Source organism: Cuculus canorus, chromosome 2, assembly GCF_017976375.1.
Source record: "Cuculus canorus isolate bCucCan1 chromosome 2, bCucCan1.pri, whole genome shotgun sequence".
Classification (NCBI taxonomy): domain Eukaryota; kingdom Metazoa; phylum Chordata; class Aves; order Cuculiformes; family Cuculidae; genus Cuculus; species Cuculus canorus.
Window position 1 is genome coordinate 121,926,544 of NC_071402.1, and position 18,636 is coordinate 121,945,179.

An 18,636-nucleotide genomic window follows, 5' to 3' on the forward strand; every position below is an offset into this window, starting at 1 on the left:
CAATAAGCCACTACCAAGGCAGACACATAAGAACGTAATTTTTAGCAAAAGGATTATGGCAAATGCAGAATTGCTCACTACTTCCTCACCAGTGAGCTCTTTCTGGTTGATTACAGAAGACCACAGACTAAGATCTGTGAGTCTTTACCATCCAAAAATGCACAGCCTGATAAATTAAATAAAAATAACACAACTAAAATGGATTGGCAGCTAGGTAAAATGTAGTTGCTTAGCCTACAGGCAATCAGATAAAACACGGGGCACACATCATGCTTCCATTTTATGTGTAGCAATACCCTTTCTCCCATTTCTAGGATTTCTGTGTTTCTACATCTATTTTACTAAAAAGAAGGCCCAAGTTAGCTATCATTTCTTAGCTGGCCTGAGTTAACCAAGAGTGTGTGTGTCTGTCTTTTTATTTCCTTTTCTGACTGGGGCAGCAGCCAGCTTACCTGATGAAGGTGATAAAGTATCTGTAGGAATGAAACTAGAAAAGCCAGAAATAATTACTTCTATCCAAACATTCATAACAGGAATCTAGACAGATTCTCCTGTGACAGTGTGCATCTACTCTTCCTTAAACAAAAATGGTAAGAGAGAAGTGTAGGAAGGTTACTGAATGCTGAGTGGACTCAATGTCTGCAATTTCATTTTCTTTACACCACAGGCACAGAATACTGTCATTTAAGCAACTCTGTTTACATTTGTCCTTATCACTTGGCAAAAAAATCCTTCAATCTAATTTGTCTCATGAAATTTCTATAAAATGCCTTTGCACTAAAGCATTTGAAAGTTTTCTATGAGGTCTTCTCCCAGCCTGTTTATATCAGAAATTGATGGCTTAACTACAATAAAAAAGTTCCTGGGAATGTACTGATGACATAATAGCTTAATTACTTTTTTCAGTGATATGCAAGCATTTCACAATTATTTTATCATAACAAATACTATATTCCATTTCTATTCATTGAAATATTCTTAAGATTGAGGAAAATTTGGTCACAGTATCACATATTTCAAAAGTTCTTTAATTTTAAAATACTTGAATCACACAAAATAAACTAAAATAAGCACAGAACATCCATTGCAACAGTCTTTTTCAACATACTACTTCTTTGCTTCTTTCTTAATATAATCTCTAGGTTTGACATACCTATTGTATCCGCATATAAATATAAAACACAAATATTGGTATCTTTTTATTCTGATTTTTCCAATAAAATTCAGGGACTATATTCTGAAAAGACAGAAAACCAGATGAAATCGTGGGAATAACACCAGACGCCATAATACAGTTGCAAAGTAAGATAACAGAATTGTAAAAGGTAGTCAGATACAGAGAAGAAGCAGCAGCAGAGAAAAATTTAAAGATATCAGAGCACAGAGAATTCTCTGTTTTGCTTTTCTGTCAGTCAAAAATCTTGTCATGCTTGAAGTTCACAGCAGCAGCAGTTCAGCTGCCTTTCCATATCTCTACCACTGCCACGCCACTTAGAGCTTTCATTGGCAGTAGATTTGCTTCAACTGTTCAAATAAACATCAGAATGTTAGTGGCAGGCTAAACTGTAGAAACAGAACAACCCCAACTATCATAAGCCATTCTAATGTCAAATCTTATAATGTCATTTTGGCCATGTAATTATTACTTTTGTTGATCCTCAGGAATGATAGTCTTTCAAGTCCTTCACTTACAAAGAAGCAGCACCCTTAGCATCTACTGAGGTACATTATCAACAGAGGCATTGAATGATGGTTGGGCTTTATTGCTTTACTATAGCTCTGAGCATACTTTTTTTTAAACTCTGTTTTCTGTCTGGTATTACCCATGGCACTTTCCAGTGTTTAAGCAGTAATATGATCCCGCTTATTTCAGTATGGGCAGCATACCTAGAGCAGAACCAAATGGACTACTACTGAGTAATGATGTTTGCTTCTTTTTATATCCTTGGTTATAAATTATACCAAATATTCTCCCTGTTGTTCTCTGTTGTGGACTGAAGTAATTGAAAAGTGCTTGTGCAGGACGTATTGTGAGAGAACAAAGTGTCAATCTATATCTGTATCTTCTACCTATGAACAATGATTAGCTCTTTGAAAGTCATTCACCCATGATCCAAACCTCTGAGAGCTGACTGCAGCAATACAACCCCAGCAGGAAGGAAAATTGCTTTTCCACACTTCATAAAAATCCTCCTTAACTGGATATTCTGACCTAGAAGAAGAGCTGGTTGTCTAGGCATTTTTTTCCCTGCTCAATGCCGCTCTGCTCCAGCCAACGTGCATGTAGGATGCTGCCATAAATTCTGTCTTACTTCCTCCGTTGAGTTTTACTTTAGGAGTCAGTAAGGATTGTACAGCACTTACTGCTATAAGGCCTCAAATAAATCTGTTTATTTAATGTGTACATACAGAGTAGTCATGTTCAGGAAGAAAAGTAAAAGAGAAGAGATTAGTTCTAATCCTAGGATTCCCCATATAAACCAACACCCTTTCCATTGACATCAGAGTACCTGTGGTGAGAAGGTATTTAATAGCTGGAAGGTGGTGGCACTCTGCTCCATCAGGATCCAGGGTTTCTGGACATGTCATTATATGGTTAATATTCACCACTCAGATTATTACAGGTATATTAGTATTCAAAAAAAATTAAGATATGCCATTGTATCCATTTCTTTCCATTATGTCAGATGGTATCATCATCACCATCATTATCAAGATGCACTACACAGGTGAGAGGGCACATTTTTGCCTTTGTCTATGCTGCTTTTCTAGTACTGGGTCTCTGAGCTATTTATTAATCAGGAAAAAATGGGTAATAATAAGTAGAAAGCCACATACTTATACAAACACTATAAGGAAAAAGAGTTTTGTCAGTAAATATCCCACTTGACAGTTAAACAAACTTTAAAGCTTTTCTTTTATGGGGAAAAAAAAAAAAAAGTTTGCATACTTTGTACTACCTGGAAAGCTGGAACCAGTGATAAGTCTCACTTCAGTAATGTAAGACAGATGTGGGTGTATGATTCAGGGGTAGAAAATGGGAGATGGAGGACACTGCCTCTGACTGCATGCTCCATGACTGCTCCGTATTGGACAAAGTTAGGGTTCTAGTCCACTGACAGATGGTATAATGAAATTAAGATCCATACTCAATAGAAATATTGAGAAAATGTTAAACATTGATACACACATTATTGACTCATTATTCCTGCTTTACTCATTATATCCATGCAGTTTAAAGATTTCCGATCAGTATTTACATTGCTGTAATAGTGCTGTGGGATTAAGACACGCTTCTGAGAGTTGGTATTTTCCCCAGAACTGAAAGGAAAGATTTTGTGGCAATTCATATGAATATATATCACCATACTTATAAGAAATCATATCTGTAATGGAAGACAGAACTATACCTGACCCATATAATAATCACTGCATGTATTTCACTCTCTGGAATCTCTCTCATGTATGGATCAAGATACTTATTAGCCTTTCACCTCCTTACTTTTATTAAACTGATTAACAATTGAAAACATATTAGAATATATACGTACATCAAAAAGACACTGATACAATTAAGGTAGGTATGGTGATTCATAGGTTATTAATTTTAGCTTAATGAAACACACGCTGCACCACGCTTCAATCAACTGACGCTTGTGTTCCTCTTATGTGGTTTTAATTGTATATAGGAAAAAGAATTTTTGAGAAAGAAAAATATAAGAATTGTGATTAGAAAGTGAGTTTTGTCATAGTTTAGCCCCACCAGCCAAATTAAGCAGCTAAGACTGTGCAGTTGAGCTTCTAAAATCCGCTCCTCCACCACCACACCCTGCAGGGAAGAAGAGAGAGAAATGAGAGGAAAAAGACTTACAGGTTGGAAACTAAAACTAAAAACACGCAATTAAGTTTTCAGATAAATGAAGTTACATACAACAACTCAATCACAAAACAGAGTCTAATTTATCTCAAACAACAACAGTTATAGATAAGTTAGAATAGAGAATATACTGCTACTGATACATTCCAAAGTAGAAGCAGCCTGAACCTTAGTAGCTTATGGGTCTAATTTGATAAACCTTTCTGAAATGTGAAAGAAACAGCGTATATGGACATACATAAAAAATGACACCTAGATGATGCACACAAACCTCACCAAAGGACAAATATCAGTTGTTTGGTTGTCAAAATCTTTTCAGCTCATTATTTCTACAGTATTTCCAACCAAACCTGGTCAAGTTAGTACAAGACCTTTTTGCTCAAGTAAGTGTGTGCCAGCTTCTCAAAAACTTTTTGCTGCTTTTCTGTTTTCAGGGAAGCAGTGGGTAGATCAACACCTTACAGTCTCCACATTTCTCACATACCAAATACCCTTAGACTCCTGATATGACAATTCCAAGCTGATGACACCCACACATCCTACTCAAAACTGAGTAGAACTGTTTGAAGACAGTTCACAAATGAGCCATCTGATGGTCAAGGAGAAAAACACTGAAAGGCAGCATGAGTGTGCAAGTCACAAGAAATAAGAATAAAGCTGACTCAGCAAGCCATAGGAGCATAAAGGATCTTCCCTGTCTCCAAAGGTAACAGAAAGCACAACAGTCTTGTGTGCCACTAACCGATTTCACTCTCCTGCTAAAGGAAGGAAACACTGGTCATGTGTAACAACCACTTCTAAGAATGTCATCTAACAGAGAACACTTTGCATTCTTAATTCATTTGATATTACACATAATGGTATATTGTATATACTTTCTTATGTCCTCACGGTATACACTCCATCACATTCATCGCAGTTTCCTCTTTTGTATCTTATTTGATAGAGGTGTCGTATTTACTACCCTAATCTAACCGAGCTACTCTGATGATTAAAAACAGATGGTATAAATATCATCACTGTGGTTGTCTGGTGAAGGGCTGGAAATGGGGCAGCTGAAAAGATGGGTAGGATATTTAAGTTGGTTAGTTGGAGGTTATTCAGTTGCCTGCAACAAAAGCTCGCCACTGGTAAACATACCACAGCTGCTCTTCTGACCCCTACTGGTAATCACCAAAAATGAGTGAAAAATTGATTGAGCAAGTCTAATCATCTGTCTTACAGAGCCCTACAATTTTATGCTGTTGTTGAAACCAACAGGAGTTTTAAAAACATTTTCCAGCAAGGGCTGAATTATTAATACATTTCATAAGCCTCCACTAAAAACATTAAAATTCCATTTACTTGAAGACTTTTATATTGGTAGCAATAAAAGTGACTAATAAACATTCCATAGGATATTTCATATCTGATTGCTTGCTTAGTTGGGGAAAACAACAACTTTCTAACTTTGAGCCCTTAGACCATTAACAGAACGCATCAGCATGTACCACCACAGCCAGACTTGAACTGTGAAGAGAACTATCTAGAACGCTCCCAGAATCACAGCTCCAATTCTTGTAATTTGCTCTAATTATATGAAGCAGCTCTTTCCTTTTAAAAGAAGTCAGTAAATCTGAGAGCAAATCTTTTAATATTTCAACTCCAGTCACAGTAGCAGCTATTTTGCCACACGAGTACACCCACTAGAAATAAACTAATAATCTAGAGCACCTCTGGCATCAATCACATCATCAATCTTCATAGCCGAAAACATGAAATTGCTTACAGTAGTCAGCCATGCTAGAAAAAATTCACTACAAGGAATCCAATACCATAAATAAATAAAATAATACAGAGAGTGTAACCTGCAAATAACCCAATAAAAATACAACTGTCTCAAGATGAGAATAATGCAGAAATGAGCGCACCTTGGTAACAGTGAAAATGTGATTATCAGGATACAGAAATTCAACATTAAGAACCAAAACATAACTTGCAGAAAGATGTCGAAGTTTTTCTGACTGAGATAAAACAAAATTGATGTGTAACATTAGAAACAACAGGAAAAAAAAAGGTAAAGAGAATTTTTTAATCTTGATACAGGTATAGTCAGGGGAAAAAACATAATTAAGTGTAGCACTTAGATAGCAATGAGGAAAGCATTCCTTTTCACTCAAAGCATGGTTCATATAATCACAATCAGTGTATTCATGTTAAGCAAATGAATGACTAAAGGCTAGAAGACCCTACCAGCATTGCTGGAAGCTACCAATTGCTTCTTGGCCAAATGCACCTACTAGGTTTAACATGAGAGAAAGTTTGTAGGAAAAGGTATAACTTTTGCTTAGACTAGTTGGTGCTTGGATCAAAAAAAAAAAAACAAAAAACAAAAAAAAACAAGCCAAACCAACAACCCCTCAGGCCTGTAGAAGTTGAGTTCAATGAGGTAATTTCATCTAATGTTTTAGAGAGAGCTGTTTGCAAGGGTCCAGATGAGGCTGCTTGCTGCTGTTGAGTGGAGGAGTGTGCACAATTACTGCCTGTAAAACAGTGAGAGGCCTGTAGGAAGCAGATGCCAGGTTAATTGTACAGCATGAAAAAATGTCATTTCTACTGGGTATAAGTTTTTTAATATCTAGTACTAATTTCTTTTTCTTTTTTTTTCTTTTTTTTCTATTTTTTCTGCAGGCCTGAGGGATTTTCTGTTTGGTTTTCTTTGGGTTGTCTGAGGGCTAGAAGGATGGGTTGGTGGTGTTCGGTAGACTCCGAACACAGGCAGAAAGAAAGAAATAGGTTCTAAAGAAAATATAAAATTATGTTGGTCCGGTTTTGTGTGACACTTCTAACAGAATAAGACGTTTGATATCTTTAATTTGCTCATAACTTTTCATGCTAAATCCTAAAGAAATGGTGATTCTTTTTGACACGTTCTCTTGTTTTGAAAAGGGATTGTCACATTGCATAAGGAACTGTGTTTGCAGGGCAACTGACTTGCTGTCAGGAAATGCAACCCCAACTTTATCACTATCTATTGATAAAGTAAGAATAAGTTGAACTTGTTTAGCCTAGAGAAGAGAAGGCTGCAGGAAGACCGTATGGCAGCCTTCCAGCACTTAAAGGAGGCCCACAGGAAAGCTGGGGAGGGACTCTTTATCAGGGAGCATAGTGATAGGATGAAGGGTAATGGTTTTAAGCTGAAAGATGGGAGATTTAGATCTGATATTAGGATGAAATTTTTTACTCTGACGGCGGTGAGGCACTGGAACAGGTTGCATATAGAAGTCTTGGATGCCCCATCACTGGAGGTGTTCCATGCCAGCTTGGGTGAGACTTTGAGGAACATGGCCTAGTGGAAGGTGTCCCTGCACATGGCAGGAAGGCTGGAATTGGATGATCTTTAATGTCCCTTCCAACTCAAATCATTCTATGACTCTATGATTCAATAAGTTAATTAATATTTATTTACACTACTGTAAAAACTACACAGATGAGGCCAGTTATTCTGATCTGCAGAAACAAAAAATACACAATCTTACAAGGACCAGGAAAAGATAAATGTGCATACCATAGACTACGGATTCTGTCATGACCTGTGAGAATTTTCAAGTTTGAAATCAGCTTGCCATACCACATCCAAGTTTGAGGAATAAAATTAAGTAGGCAGGAGTAGCTGTTAGAAATGAAAAACACGAAGTAGCTTCAAAATGCTAATTTTTCAGATACAAGAATACCATCTATTCTGCTGTTAACATTGTTTAGCTGTTTTTGGGTTTTTTTTTCCTTCTCCAGTCACAAAGCAGTGTTTAATCAAAGGTCAGCACTCCATGTTCAATATGCATAGATATTAGCATACAGTAATCAGTCACATTTTTTACAAAAGTTACATAATCACAGCAAACACTGGTAGCTTAGCAGGGAGGTAACAGCAGCCGCAAGCCTGGCAACCTCAGCGAAGCTCCCTTCATGGACAGGCATGAGCCAAACCTCTGTCCTGCCTTACAGGCTTGGCTACACGTAAACCTTGCAAAGCAGCAGTTGACATCATCTTATTCATAGGACATTTTTTAGAAGGTAGGTTTAACTGCAGCTTTTATACTGTTTTCATTTCAAGCTGCAATAGCAGGAGTTAGGAGCACTCCACAAGCAGCATGGTCCAGGAAGTGTGGGAAAGGCTCACCTTGCTACTGCTGCAACAAGCAAGTGCTGTAAGTAAAATATCTAAGACTAATGATTTTTGTTTGTTTAATAACCATAACCTGGGCTGCATCAAAAGAAGTGTGACCAGCAGGTCAGGGTAGGTGATCCTCTATATTCTGCTCTTGTGAGACCTCACCTGGATTACCGCACTCAGTTCTGGAGTCCTCAGGACAAAATGGACAGGAATCTATTGGGAGCAAGCCCATATGAGGGTCACAAGATGATCAGAGGGCTGGAGCACCTCCCATGCAAGGACGGGCTGAGAGAGTTGGGGTTGTTCAGCCTGGAGAAGGCTTTAGGGAGACCTTAGAGCAGCCTTCCAGTAATTAAAAGGGGCCTGCAAGAAAACTGGGGAGGGGCTCTTTATCAGCGAGTTCAGTGATAGAACAAGGGGTAACTTTAAAGCTGAAAGAGAGGGGAGATTTAGATTAAATATTAGGAAGAATTCTTTTACTGTGAAGGTGGGACAGATTGCACCAGTGGATGCCCCATCCTTGGAGGTGTTCAGGGCTAGGCTGGGGGAGGCTTTGAGCAAAGCGCTCTAGTGGGAGGAGTTCCTGCCCATCACAAGGGGGGTGGAACTGGATGATCTTTAAAGTCCCTTCCAACCCAAACCGTTCTATGATTTTATGACTAAATAGCTGTTGTTCTGCCTCTTGTCTTTCCATTATAACAGCTGGATTCCAGTACCTGAAAGGGGTGTACAAGACCGCAGAGGAAGTACTTTTACAAAGGCTTGTAATGAGGGGGAACAGCTTTAAACTGGAGAGGGGCAGATTTAGATTAGACATTTGGAAGAATTTGTTCAATATGCGGGTGGTGAGGCACTGACACAGGTTGCGCAGAGAGGCTGTAACTGCCCCACCCCCGGAGATGTCCACAGCCAGGCTGGACGGGGATTTGAGCAGCCCGGGCCAGTGGGAGGTACCCCTGCCCATGGAGGGGGTGGAACCGCGTCCCCGCACGGGGCTGCTGGGAGGGGGCGGGGCCTCCGGCGGCGCTCGGAGGGACGGGGCCAGGGGCGCGCGTCGGCCGCGCTCTGACGTCAAGCGTCGCTTCCCGCCAATGGGAGCGCGCGGCGGCTCTTTTCGAACGTCCCGGAGCGGAGCGGGGGTGCCGCGCCCCGGGCCCAGCGAGCGCCCGGCGGTTGGTACCCTGCCAGGCATCGCCTTCCTGGAGGAGGTATGGCGGGGTGGGGGGTGCCGGGAGGGCTCTGCTTCAGCCCCCGAGGACAGCGGAGCCCTCTCCTGAAGCCTCGGGGGACGAACGCGCCGCTACCCATCGCACCGCCCCCGTGAGGGTGTTGAAAGTTGAAAGCCTCGGGCTGTGTTCGTCTTGCGGTTCGGGTAGAACCATAGAATGGTTTGGGTTGGAAGGGACCTAAAAGATCATCCAGTTCCACGGGCAGGGACACCTCCCACTAGATCAGGCTGCCGAATGCCCTATCCAACCTGGCCATGAACGCCTCCAGGGATGGAGCATCCAGAGCCTTCCTGGGCAACCTGTGCCAGTGCCTCACCTCCCTCATTCTGAAGAATTTCTTCCTAATGTCTACCCTAAATCTTCCCCCTTCCAATTTAAAGCCATTACCTCTCATTTTGCCATCACAAGCCTTTGTAAATAGTCCCTCCCCACCTTTCCTGTAGCCCTTCAGGTACTGGAAGGTCACTGTAAGGTCTCCCTGGAGACTTCTCCAGGCTGAACAACCCCAACTCTCAGCTCGTCCTCATAGCAGAGGTGCTCCAGTGCTCAGATCATCTTCGTGGCCCCCCTCTGGACCTGTTCCAGCAGTTCCATATCCATCATATGTTGGGAATTCCAGAACGGGACACAGTACTCCAGGTGGGATCTCACAAGAGCAGAGTAGAGGGGCAGAGTCACCTAATATAATAATCGGCAGTAGTGGCAGTAGTGGCAGTAGCTACGCTGCAAGGATTGTTTTGAAAACAGCCTTCTCTGTCTTTGTTTTTGTGGGTCCCTTCTGTGTGTGTGTATACAACCTAAAAATACCGTAAGCTTTACTCTTCTTTCAGTGTTCCTTTTCATTTGGCATTGGGAACCATGGTGCCACAGCAGCTTAATGAATTGTTCACCCTTTATATTTTTAAAGGTAGAAGATGGCTGAACACTTGAAAAAGCCCTTCAATGAGAGTCTGCAGGATATTAAAGAGCGAATGAAAGAGAAAAGAAGTCAGAAATGGATAAAGTTCAGTAAAATGAGCCAGTTCTCTGCTGTGAAGTGCAAAATAATAAGTAAGATGCTTAAGTATCTTAATAGTTTTAATTTTTTTTTTTTTCCTTTACACCAAGTTGAAATACTTGCTGTTCTGTTGCAGCCAGCACCTCCAAGCAAACAAAAAGCATCCAAGCCAACAACAGAGCTCTAGCTCAGGCTTTGCAAGAATCAAAGCTCAAACTGAAGGATGCTGAGGATACCATCCTTAAGTTAAGGAAAGACTATCAAGATCTGAAGGTTCAGATGTTTGCTTTGCAAAGAAATCTTAGGTTCATGCAAGCACAAGGACTTGTTGAGGTATTGAATGACTTAGTGAAGCTGAACATCACAGTCTACAAAAATTCACTAATATCTTTATGATCTTAAGTGTTTCATAAAATAATGATATATAGATTTTTTTTTCATGTTTTCTCCTAATCTGGACACTAACCAAATATATTTTCCTGTCTAGTCTTTCTTCTTTAAAATCTATCTTGTGATTTTCATTCTTTTTACCACAGTTGAAGATACCTGACGTGAGTATCTTCAGGATTTAGTCATCTCATAATACTAGTGAGAAGTTATTATACTGGCAGTTGATACGAGAATATATAACATTAAGAGTGTAATTTTCCTTCTTTTGTCAATTAGAATCGACTGTCTGCCTTGAATCAGATAATTTCGACAGTTTCTCAGAATTTACTGAACTCTATTGATCTCCTTGGCCCAGCAAAGGACTTGTGTTCCACAGGTGTAGTAAGTATCTTTTCCTCTTGGGAAGCAGGATTTTTATTAATTCCCCCCTTACTCCTTCCACTGTAGATACATACAGTTTTTGAGATTTGAGCCTTAGTTTGGAGGTATGACTAGTCCCACAGTTACCAGTATGACATAGGGTCCCACTGTGGGGGTATGTTTAGTGGAATTGAGGCTCTGTTATGAGGTGGGACAGCCTGATTTTATATGATTTTGTGTCATTCCCTGTACGTTCTCACAGTTCCTTCCCCCTTTTGCTATCTATATGACTGGGCTGGTGATAAAAGCGCTGACCTGCAGGAGCTGATTATGTGAGATCCCACTGCACCTTGTGTTAGCCAGCCAGAAAGAAAGAGTCAAGGGCCTCTTTAGCCTTTCTGTGGGTAACTTGGCTGTTGCTTAAAATTTATATATGGTGCAGGCTTGTTTCTGCTATTTAGTCACAGTAAAATTTATTTTGTTGACAGAGTCAGAGTGGGCTTTCCTCAGTTCTTGAAAATAGTTCCAGTGTTGTAGGACTAAAACCTTCAGTGTAAGTATCTTTTATTAATACCTATTTATATTTGAAAACTCTGTTACAGTAAGCTTAATTTTCTGACTGGAAAAAGGGAAGAAATCCAGTGTAGTGAAGTAGTTCATTGTCGTAATATATATTGCTATCGAGTAACTACTGCCTTTTTTATTTTCTTTAGAGGACCTCTACAGCATACCAATGGAAGTGATCAATTAATTCCAAGTGGGATGGAGCTTGATAGCAATAGAAATGGGCTGTCTCATTCTGTTTCAGAGAGTAGGGAGGAATCTGACAATGCCATTTCACTTCTCAAAATAGTTCCAGATAAAGGTAACTAAATCAAAGTATCGTACATTGCTGTATTCTGAATCAGGAAAAAAAAAATGTATAAGTTTAAAATGTAATTACTGCTTTTGAAGCAACTGTCAACTAATTTTCCACTTATTATCATAAAGGTTAGATACTAATGTTAGCAACCGGTAAACTTTTTGAATGAAGTTGCCTAACAAAATAGGGGAGGAATTTGAAAATTCTTTGCCTTCTATATACTTGCAATATAGTTTCATTGTCTACCAAACAGTTCAACAGAGTAAAGTCCATCTTTAGTCATCGTTTATGAAATCAACAGTTGTTAACAAAGCAAAATACTCAGAAAAATAAATGACCTCTAGATAACTATTCCAAACAGAACGGTTTAGAGGAAAATCCTAATGTAATACACTTAACCGCTTTCTGTCTGAAAGCTGTTTTAATAAGAGCTTATCTTGACTGCCAGTTACTGGTTTATTCAAATCTTTGGAGAAGTTTCTAAGAGCAGTATTGATGTGTGACACTTTGACAGTTTGCGTGAAACAACTATTTAGCTTTAATATGACTTTTTCTCTTCTGTTACAAGGACAAACATCTGATTTTCCAATTCTGACCCTGTCTTGTCCAGATGAAAATGTTTCTTCACGTAGCAAGGATGCATTTGGTAATGTGTTACCAAAAGGTGTGTCCTCCAGGCCTCGCTATTCAGAGATGAGAAATCGCCATGAACTTTGCACTGGTGTCTTGGACTATATAGAAGCATGTGACGTAATAGAAGAGCTTTCTCAAGACGATGATGGAATTACACTTGAGGGAAGTCTAGAGAAGTGTGCTATGCAAAACGTAAATTCAGGTATTTCTTCACTGAATAAAAACAAAGTAGGTTCAGAGCTGGTGTTGAGACAGATAGATTCTGAATCTGCACAGTCCAATTTAGGCAGTAATTCTGATCTTAAAAAACGTGAATGTAAAGGCAGAGAAGACTCTCAAGTAAGGAAAGAGAAACAACAGAAAGGAAAACTGGAATGTCCTAAAAATACTTCCAGACAAAGACCAAAAAAAAGACAGAAGAAAGAGCTGGATTTGTTTGGTGGTTCCAGTGATGCTTATGACTTCAATTTTGAAGAGCGTGTCCATGTTACACCTTTTCGACAAAAAAGGGAGAATGACACAGATATTGGTGTGGATGACAAAGACGACCTATCTGAAACTAATACAAGCGAGTCAAGCTATACTGAAGAAGATTCAGATGACAGTCTCTATAAGCCTTACAAGAGTAAATCAAAAAAAAATTCAGTGGACAAAGAAGATGTGTTGCCAGTCCATCCAAGGCCAAGGTCCAAAAGATGTTTGGCACAGCATGAGCAGAAACTCCACAATGAAAAAGAGACTGACAGCAGTAAATCAAGTGACAAGTCTATTAGTAAGTGTAGAAAGTGTTCTGTAATTGGTTTTGTTTTATTCAGAGATAAAACTGTTTAAGGAACTTAGACTTTTTTATTTTAGCTTTCTTATAAATACAGAGTAATGTTATAAAAATCATTACATTCATTTTTCTGTCTGCCTTTTTATTTTTTCCTCAGCAGAAATTGGAATTAAAGATATGTTTTGTTTAAGAAATTGGTCAACAATGAATTAATACTGTATTTTAGATGTGTTTAATGATGTATTAAAGCTGAGGAAAAAGAGAAGAAGGAGAGTATAAATTGAGAGAGAAGGGGAGTAACAAGTCACACTTTGCCTGGCACTGCTTAGTGTCAATTTTTCCATATTAAAAGGTTGAATATTTGTTGATCCTCTTAAGTACACTTACACACAGTAGGAAGATGAATAGTTATAGCTAAGAGTTATTTTGCATCTAGTATATTCACTGATATTCTGTTTTAAATTAGCTTGCCTGAATTGTGTTGTGTGCCAAATTTTTTCACAGGGCAGCCTTCTGAGCCATCTCGTGGTCATCTCTGTGATGTTACCAATACTGCTTCATTGCTCCCTAGCACTGGGAATGCAACTATTGACCCAGAAGATGAAGGGCTACGCTCTCCAAAACGCAAGCGCAGCTGTACTATTACTGTGAACTATAAAGAACCAAGTATTGCAGGGTAGGTGTCTGTCTTATTTTCTGGTTTGATATAAAGTTTGTGATAGTCCATCAAATGGAAGATTTGAGGGGATTATTTAAATATCAGAAATAAGTTCTTAACAAAACATTCAAAGAAAGGTCTGATGTTAGTAATACAAAATAGTTCATGTGAAATTGGAAGTACTAGATGAAAGTTAGTGTTTTATATGATGTGGGCAGCAAAACTCAGTTTTCTTTATTTTGGGATTTTTTTTTTCCACAGAAAACTCAGAAGAGGAGATCCATTCACAGATACAAATTTTCTGAACTCTCCAATTTTCAAGCAGAAAAAAGATGCTAAACGCCGTTCTCTCAAGAAAGCAGCTCTGCCAAAATACAATGAGAAATTTGTTGGTTCAAGAGATTTCAAGTCATGATGGAAAACCATCCTTACTCCATGAAGAAAGGAAGTCTTTTTATCCAGGAAATTATTGCTGCACGATATCTTACACAAATATGTAATTATTTCTATGTCTTTAATATTAAGGACATTAGAACTAAGGGCAGTTGTTCATAATCCAGTGACTTGTTTTTAATGATGGAGAAACTACTTTTTTAACTAAGATTATTCCATTCAAACTCTTTTCGTAGGAATATATCAGAAATAACTGTTTTAAAACATGTTGAACATAATTTTACGACTTACACCCTATGTGATCTCACAGTGGTTGGCAAAGGTCAACTTCGTGCACTTAGGATCAAATCTATTATAAGCAGTTTTGTACAGTTTTTTTTTTTGTTTTTTTTTGTGTAATGGTTGTAGTTTCATATTGAAGCTTATAATAAATATCTTAGTTTTCAGAAAGAGCTCAGAGTTGGTTAGTGTTGTTTTGCACAGTTTCCGTATTTTCTTCTGGGATAGTAATGTCAGCAGTAGGCATATAGCAATGCAAGCCAGTGTACTCCTTCCCCCCACCTTCTATGGCACAAGCATTGTTTGGAAGCAAGATTGCCAGCTGCAATTTGATTATGCTCTTAAAAGCAGCAGTGCAGGGTGGGTTGGTGCTGCTATGAATACAAGGTCTAAAACTTAACCAGGTAGGATCAAAGCAAATTTATCTGTGAAGAGGGTTCTGCCTTGGTGGAATGTAAACTACTATTATAGAATAATAACTTCGTAATTCTGGCCCTGCTTTGCCAAGTACCTTTACCCAAAGATGATCTGCCACATCTAAGGTAGTACCATTTGATACCACAATAGGCAGTGAGCTAGAAGAACACTGCCATTATAAAATAAGACTTCAAGGTTGAAGAATGCTCAAACTAGCTTTCCTTTGCTTGAGAAGCATTTATGGATACGGGAATTAAGGAAAGCTACATTCAAAATAAATAATGGGAAAATACAAAAATACAGGTTTTATTTGTCTTGCAGGATTGCCTGTCTCACCTATCCTACTTCAATATGTGCAAGAGCTCTCCCTTTCTGCAATAAATATGTGATGTGTTGATTACTGTTTTACCTGTAACTTGTTTCCATGACTGAGTAGTAACAATAAGGCTGCAGCTACTGAGCGTTTGAAAATATTTGCTGACAACACAGCCTTTGGATGTTGAACTGAAACTTAACCTTCTGTTTGTATATTGAAATTCTAGCTCTGGGAGTTACCATCTTCATTCCGAAACTTTAAGTTTCTGTAGTATAAGAGAATTATGTAACTTCAGATGTTCTTTCCTTTCAGCAAGCTCACTTGTAACAGCTGTTTATCAGGGACAGCAGAGCAGCCCAAGGCAGAGATGGTCAGTCTAAGGATTTTTTGGATTGAGTAAACTTGAGGAATTGCTGCAGCTGCATGACAACTGCAGGAAGGTGTGTGAGTCAAGTGATATTCCTAGAAGGGTCCTGGAAAATGGCTAAGCCTCTAGAACACTGTTTGGTACCTTCTGAACAGCACACTGATATGACACAGCACTAGATCAGGAGGGGAGGGGGGAAATCTTCATACTCTAATGGCCTGTCATGTAGTGGATTGGTGCAGGGTTTGTTTATGGTATGCAAAATAAGTTTACCATCTGTGTAACATCATGGTGAGAATAGGTAAGCACAAGCTAAAAGTGAAATGTAACTTGCTCCGATTTATAGTGTCTTGTGAACGGAGGACTCTTAGTAGACAAAAATGAGAAAATGGCATGCTGGGAGGTAAAAATCAAATTTTTCAAACAAAATTGAGATAACGAGAAGGGAGTAATAGCACTGTAGTTCAATTAGTGGGAAGCTGGGAGTGCTACATGGAACGGTCACTGCTTTCCACACTGAAATCTCAACTCATTTGAGCACACCGTCCTTGGTTATGCTCCCAGTGGACTCCGGGGGTGTTGCATATTTTCTGGTGCACCTGCAAGATGCACTGACTCCACTTACAGATTCACTATGTTCAGTTGTGAAATTGCTTCAGTGTGCATAGTTGTAGTGCAAGAACGCGTTAATAAAGAGACAAAAACAAGTAGGGTTTTGTACATATATAATTTAAAACTATTCTGTACCAGTACAATATATTAATTTTACAAATGTAAAGTTCATCAGCTGTTAAAGCATTTGCAAAACCACATATCCTACCATAACTTTATTGCACAGTATCTATGAAAATATTAATTCTTAAATTAGAAAACAAATGTTTCAATATAGAAGAGACAATCTGATTGAAAGACAATAAGAAAATCTACTCTGAAAATAACAAAATTTCACAGGATACCAAGCTTAACAGGTGCATCTGTAGGCCCAATCTACAAAACAGGATTATAGCATCCAGTACTGGCTATTTAAAAAAACAAAATACTCATTGTACCTTTATTATAGATCCAAATGCAGGTCAGACTAATCTCATACAAAACACTACAGCAAGTCTAGTGTTAACATTTTGAATACCTCGTGTACCACATTTACTACTTCCAGGTAGTTCCTGACATCTACTTGCTGAATTGACTTGTGATTTAACATTGCACAGGCATTTTGCAGGAATATATTCTTTGACACAGCACAGGACTGAGTTTTTTTCAGTCTTATAACTATTGAATTTTACCAGTGTTAACATCCGTAAATATAAAACACCAAGAATGAAAGTTAAATCTGTTTTTCAAAAAAGCAGTTGTAACAAACTAATTAGAAAATGTCAAGTGACAACTTTTTGGCCTGTACTGATCTCCACTAGGAAGTTAGTTGTACCTCTTAAATGTAGTGTAAGCAGCAATATATATATAATATATATATATAAGTGCTCAATTTGAAGATATAACATGAGTTGTAAAATGCTAATATGTTCCTGGGTCTAAATAATCACAGTTAATAAGCATTTACAATAAAGCTTGGTAGAAAATCCAGTTTACCACAGAGCCAAGTATGTAAGCCAGAAGCTGTCATATGTTGACTTCCTTCGTGTACAATAGTTATCTCTGCTGAGTAATCTAAAGAATTTATCAGTGAAAAGCAGTAAATAGGGTGGATCAAGAAGTGCATCAAAACCTTAACTCTACTAAGCCAGTTGAAATTGTCTAGTATATGCGAATCAGATTATCTGAAGTTATTTTGGGTACTTATGTCCTGCATAAGCCAAGTCACTATGACATTACACACCTAGCCAGATATTTTTTTTTAAATAGTGGTTATGAGATTACAATTTGCAGGTAAAATATTTATCAAAACCCAAAACGAATAGAAAAACTTGCATCTATCAAAGATTACAGGCAGTCTTTTTTCAGAACTGGCTGCTCTTCTCTCACAGCTTCTCAACCAGCTGAGTTTTTCTTTTAAAAAATAATATCTTATAAAAAATTCTACAAGTGTTTCGGAATCCCCCAACTGCTGTTTTCCCTTACTGTTTTCTTTTTCACTGGAAAAAAAAAAATAAAACTTTTATCAAATAGGAACTGCATTAGGTAAGCTAAACATCTGTTGTCTGGGAATTTTCTTCATATTCCCAAACGTGCAGTTTCCCACACGTTTTGTGGGGTTTTGGAGGCTGTAGCTAATAAACTTGTTACGAACATACGGTAATGGGCACACAAAAAAAAATTTCTGTAATTAAATACATTATAAAGCATTTTAATAAAATAATTTTTGTAACTTCAGTATAATACATGTTTGCAAAACTAAAATAGTTTTTAAAAGTGCTAAGTATTAAACAGATGTTTCTTGAAATCTTAAAAGTCCCACAATTCAGATATATAATGGCTTCCTCTGCCCATAAAGTAGGCACACTGTTTGGTTGTAAAAAACACAGTGTCACTTGTCAATTAATCCAGCTTCTTTAATTTTTGTGTAGAAGAATTTCTCCAGTATATTGGCACATTTGTAGTATTCACTCTCAGGGGGGTTGTACTCTCTGCAATTTGTAAAGACTCGCTGCAAGTCTGCCATGAATAATTTCTTAGACACGTAGTACCTATTCTTGAGTCGCTCGCTCATTGTTTTGAGATCTGTACAGGAGAAAAATAGATTAAGAGCGTTTGATTCAAATACTTTTTGTGTGCAATATCCCTTTAGAGTGATTTACCATTTAACATGAACTGGCAAAGCTAGGGTTTGGAATTCCTAATTGCCTTCACCTAAGGCACGGACCCTTTTTTAGCTGCAACAGCAATTGAGCCCTCTGGAACTAAGCAATATTTCACTGTTAGAATGATTTTGGGTAGAGATTATTTTTTCTTCTTTGAAAGACTAAAGCATCATT

At 38.3% G+C, this 18,636-nt stretch overlaps 2 protein-coding genes across 4 annotated transcripts in view; one reads left to right on the forward strand and one right to left on the reverse strand.

Moving 5' to 3' along the window:
* The first annotated feature begins 9,116 nt into the window (after positions 1-9,116).
* On the forward strand, positions 9,117-14,693 carry SGO1 (shugoshin 1). 2 transcript variants are annotated; one of them, XM_054059241.1, is made up of 9 exons: positions 9,117-9,238; positions 10,167-10,309; positions 10,393-10,589; positions 10,923-11,027; positions 11,495-11,559; positions 11,720-11,871; positions 12,437-13,273; positions 13,781-13,952; positions 14,196-14,693. In XM_054059241.1, exons 2-9 carry the CDS (start codon positions 10,174-10,176, stop codon positions 14,347-14,349), a joined length of 1,818 nt encoding a protein of 605 aa, XP_053915216.1. In that variant the 5' UTR covers positions 9,117-9,238; positions 10,167-10,173; the 3' UTR covers positions 14,350-14,693. The 2 variants fall into 2 exon arrangements, with proteins under 2 accessions (XP_053915216.1, XP_053915217.1); XM_054059242.1 differs by having other exon boundaries at positions 12,479-13,273.
* A 1,721-nt stretch (positions 14,694-16,414) lies between these two features.
* Positions 16,415-18,636, reverse strand: part of KAT2B (lysine acetyltransferase 2B) — a 43,782-nt gene continuing 41,560 nt past the window's right edge. The window contains exon 18 of one of the 2 annotated variants that reach the window (XM_054058663.1): positions 16,415-18,382. In XM_054058663.1, the coding sequence (XP_053914638.1) occupies positions 18,189-18,382 (194 nt within the window). In that variant the 3' untranslated portion in view covers positions 16,415-18,188. The remainder of the gene's footprint in view (positions 18,383-18,636) is intronic. The other variant, XM_054058664.1, reaches the window with a different exon arrangement.

Coding starts and splice junctions, on each gene's coding strand:
- SGO1 (XM_054059241.1), top strand. CDS start 10,174: ATGGCTGAACACTTGAAAAAGCCCTTCAATGAGAGTCTGCAGGATATT. Junction 11,872..12,436: donor CAAAATAGTTCCAGATAAAG/GTAACTAAATCA, acceptor TTCTGTTACAAG/GACAAACATCTGATTTTCCA. Junction 13,953..14,195: donor AAAGAACCAAGTATTGCAGG/GTAGGTGTCTGT, acceptor TTTTTTCCACAG/AAAACTCAGAAGAGGAGATC.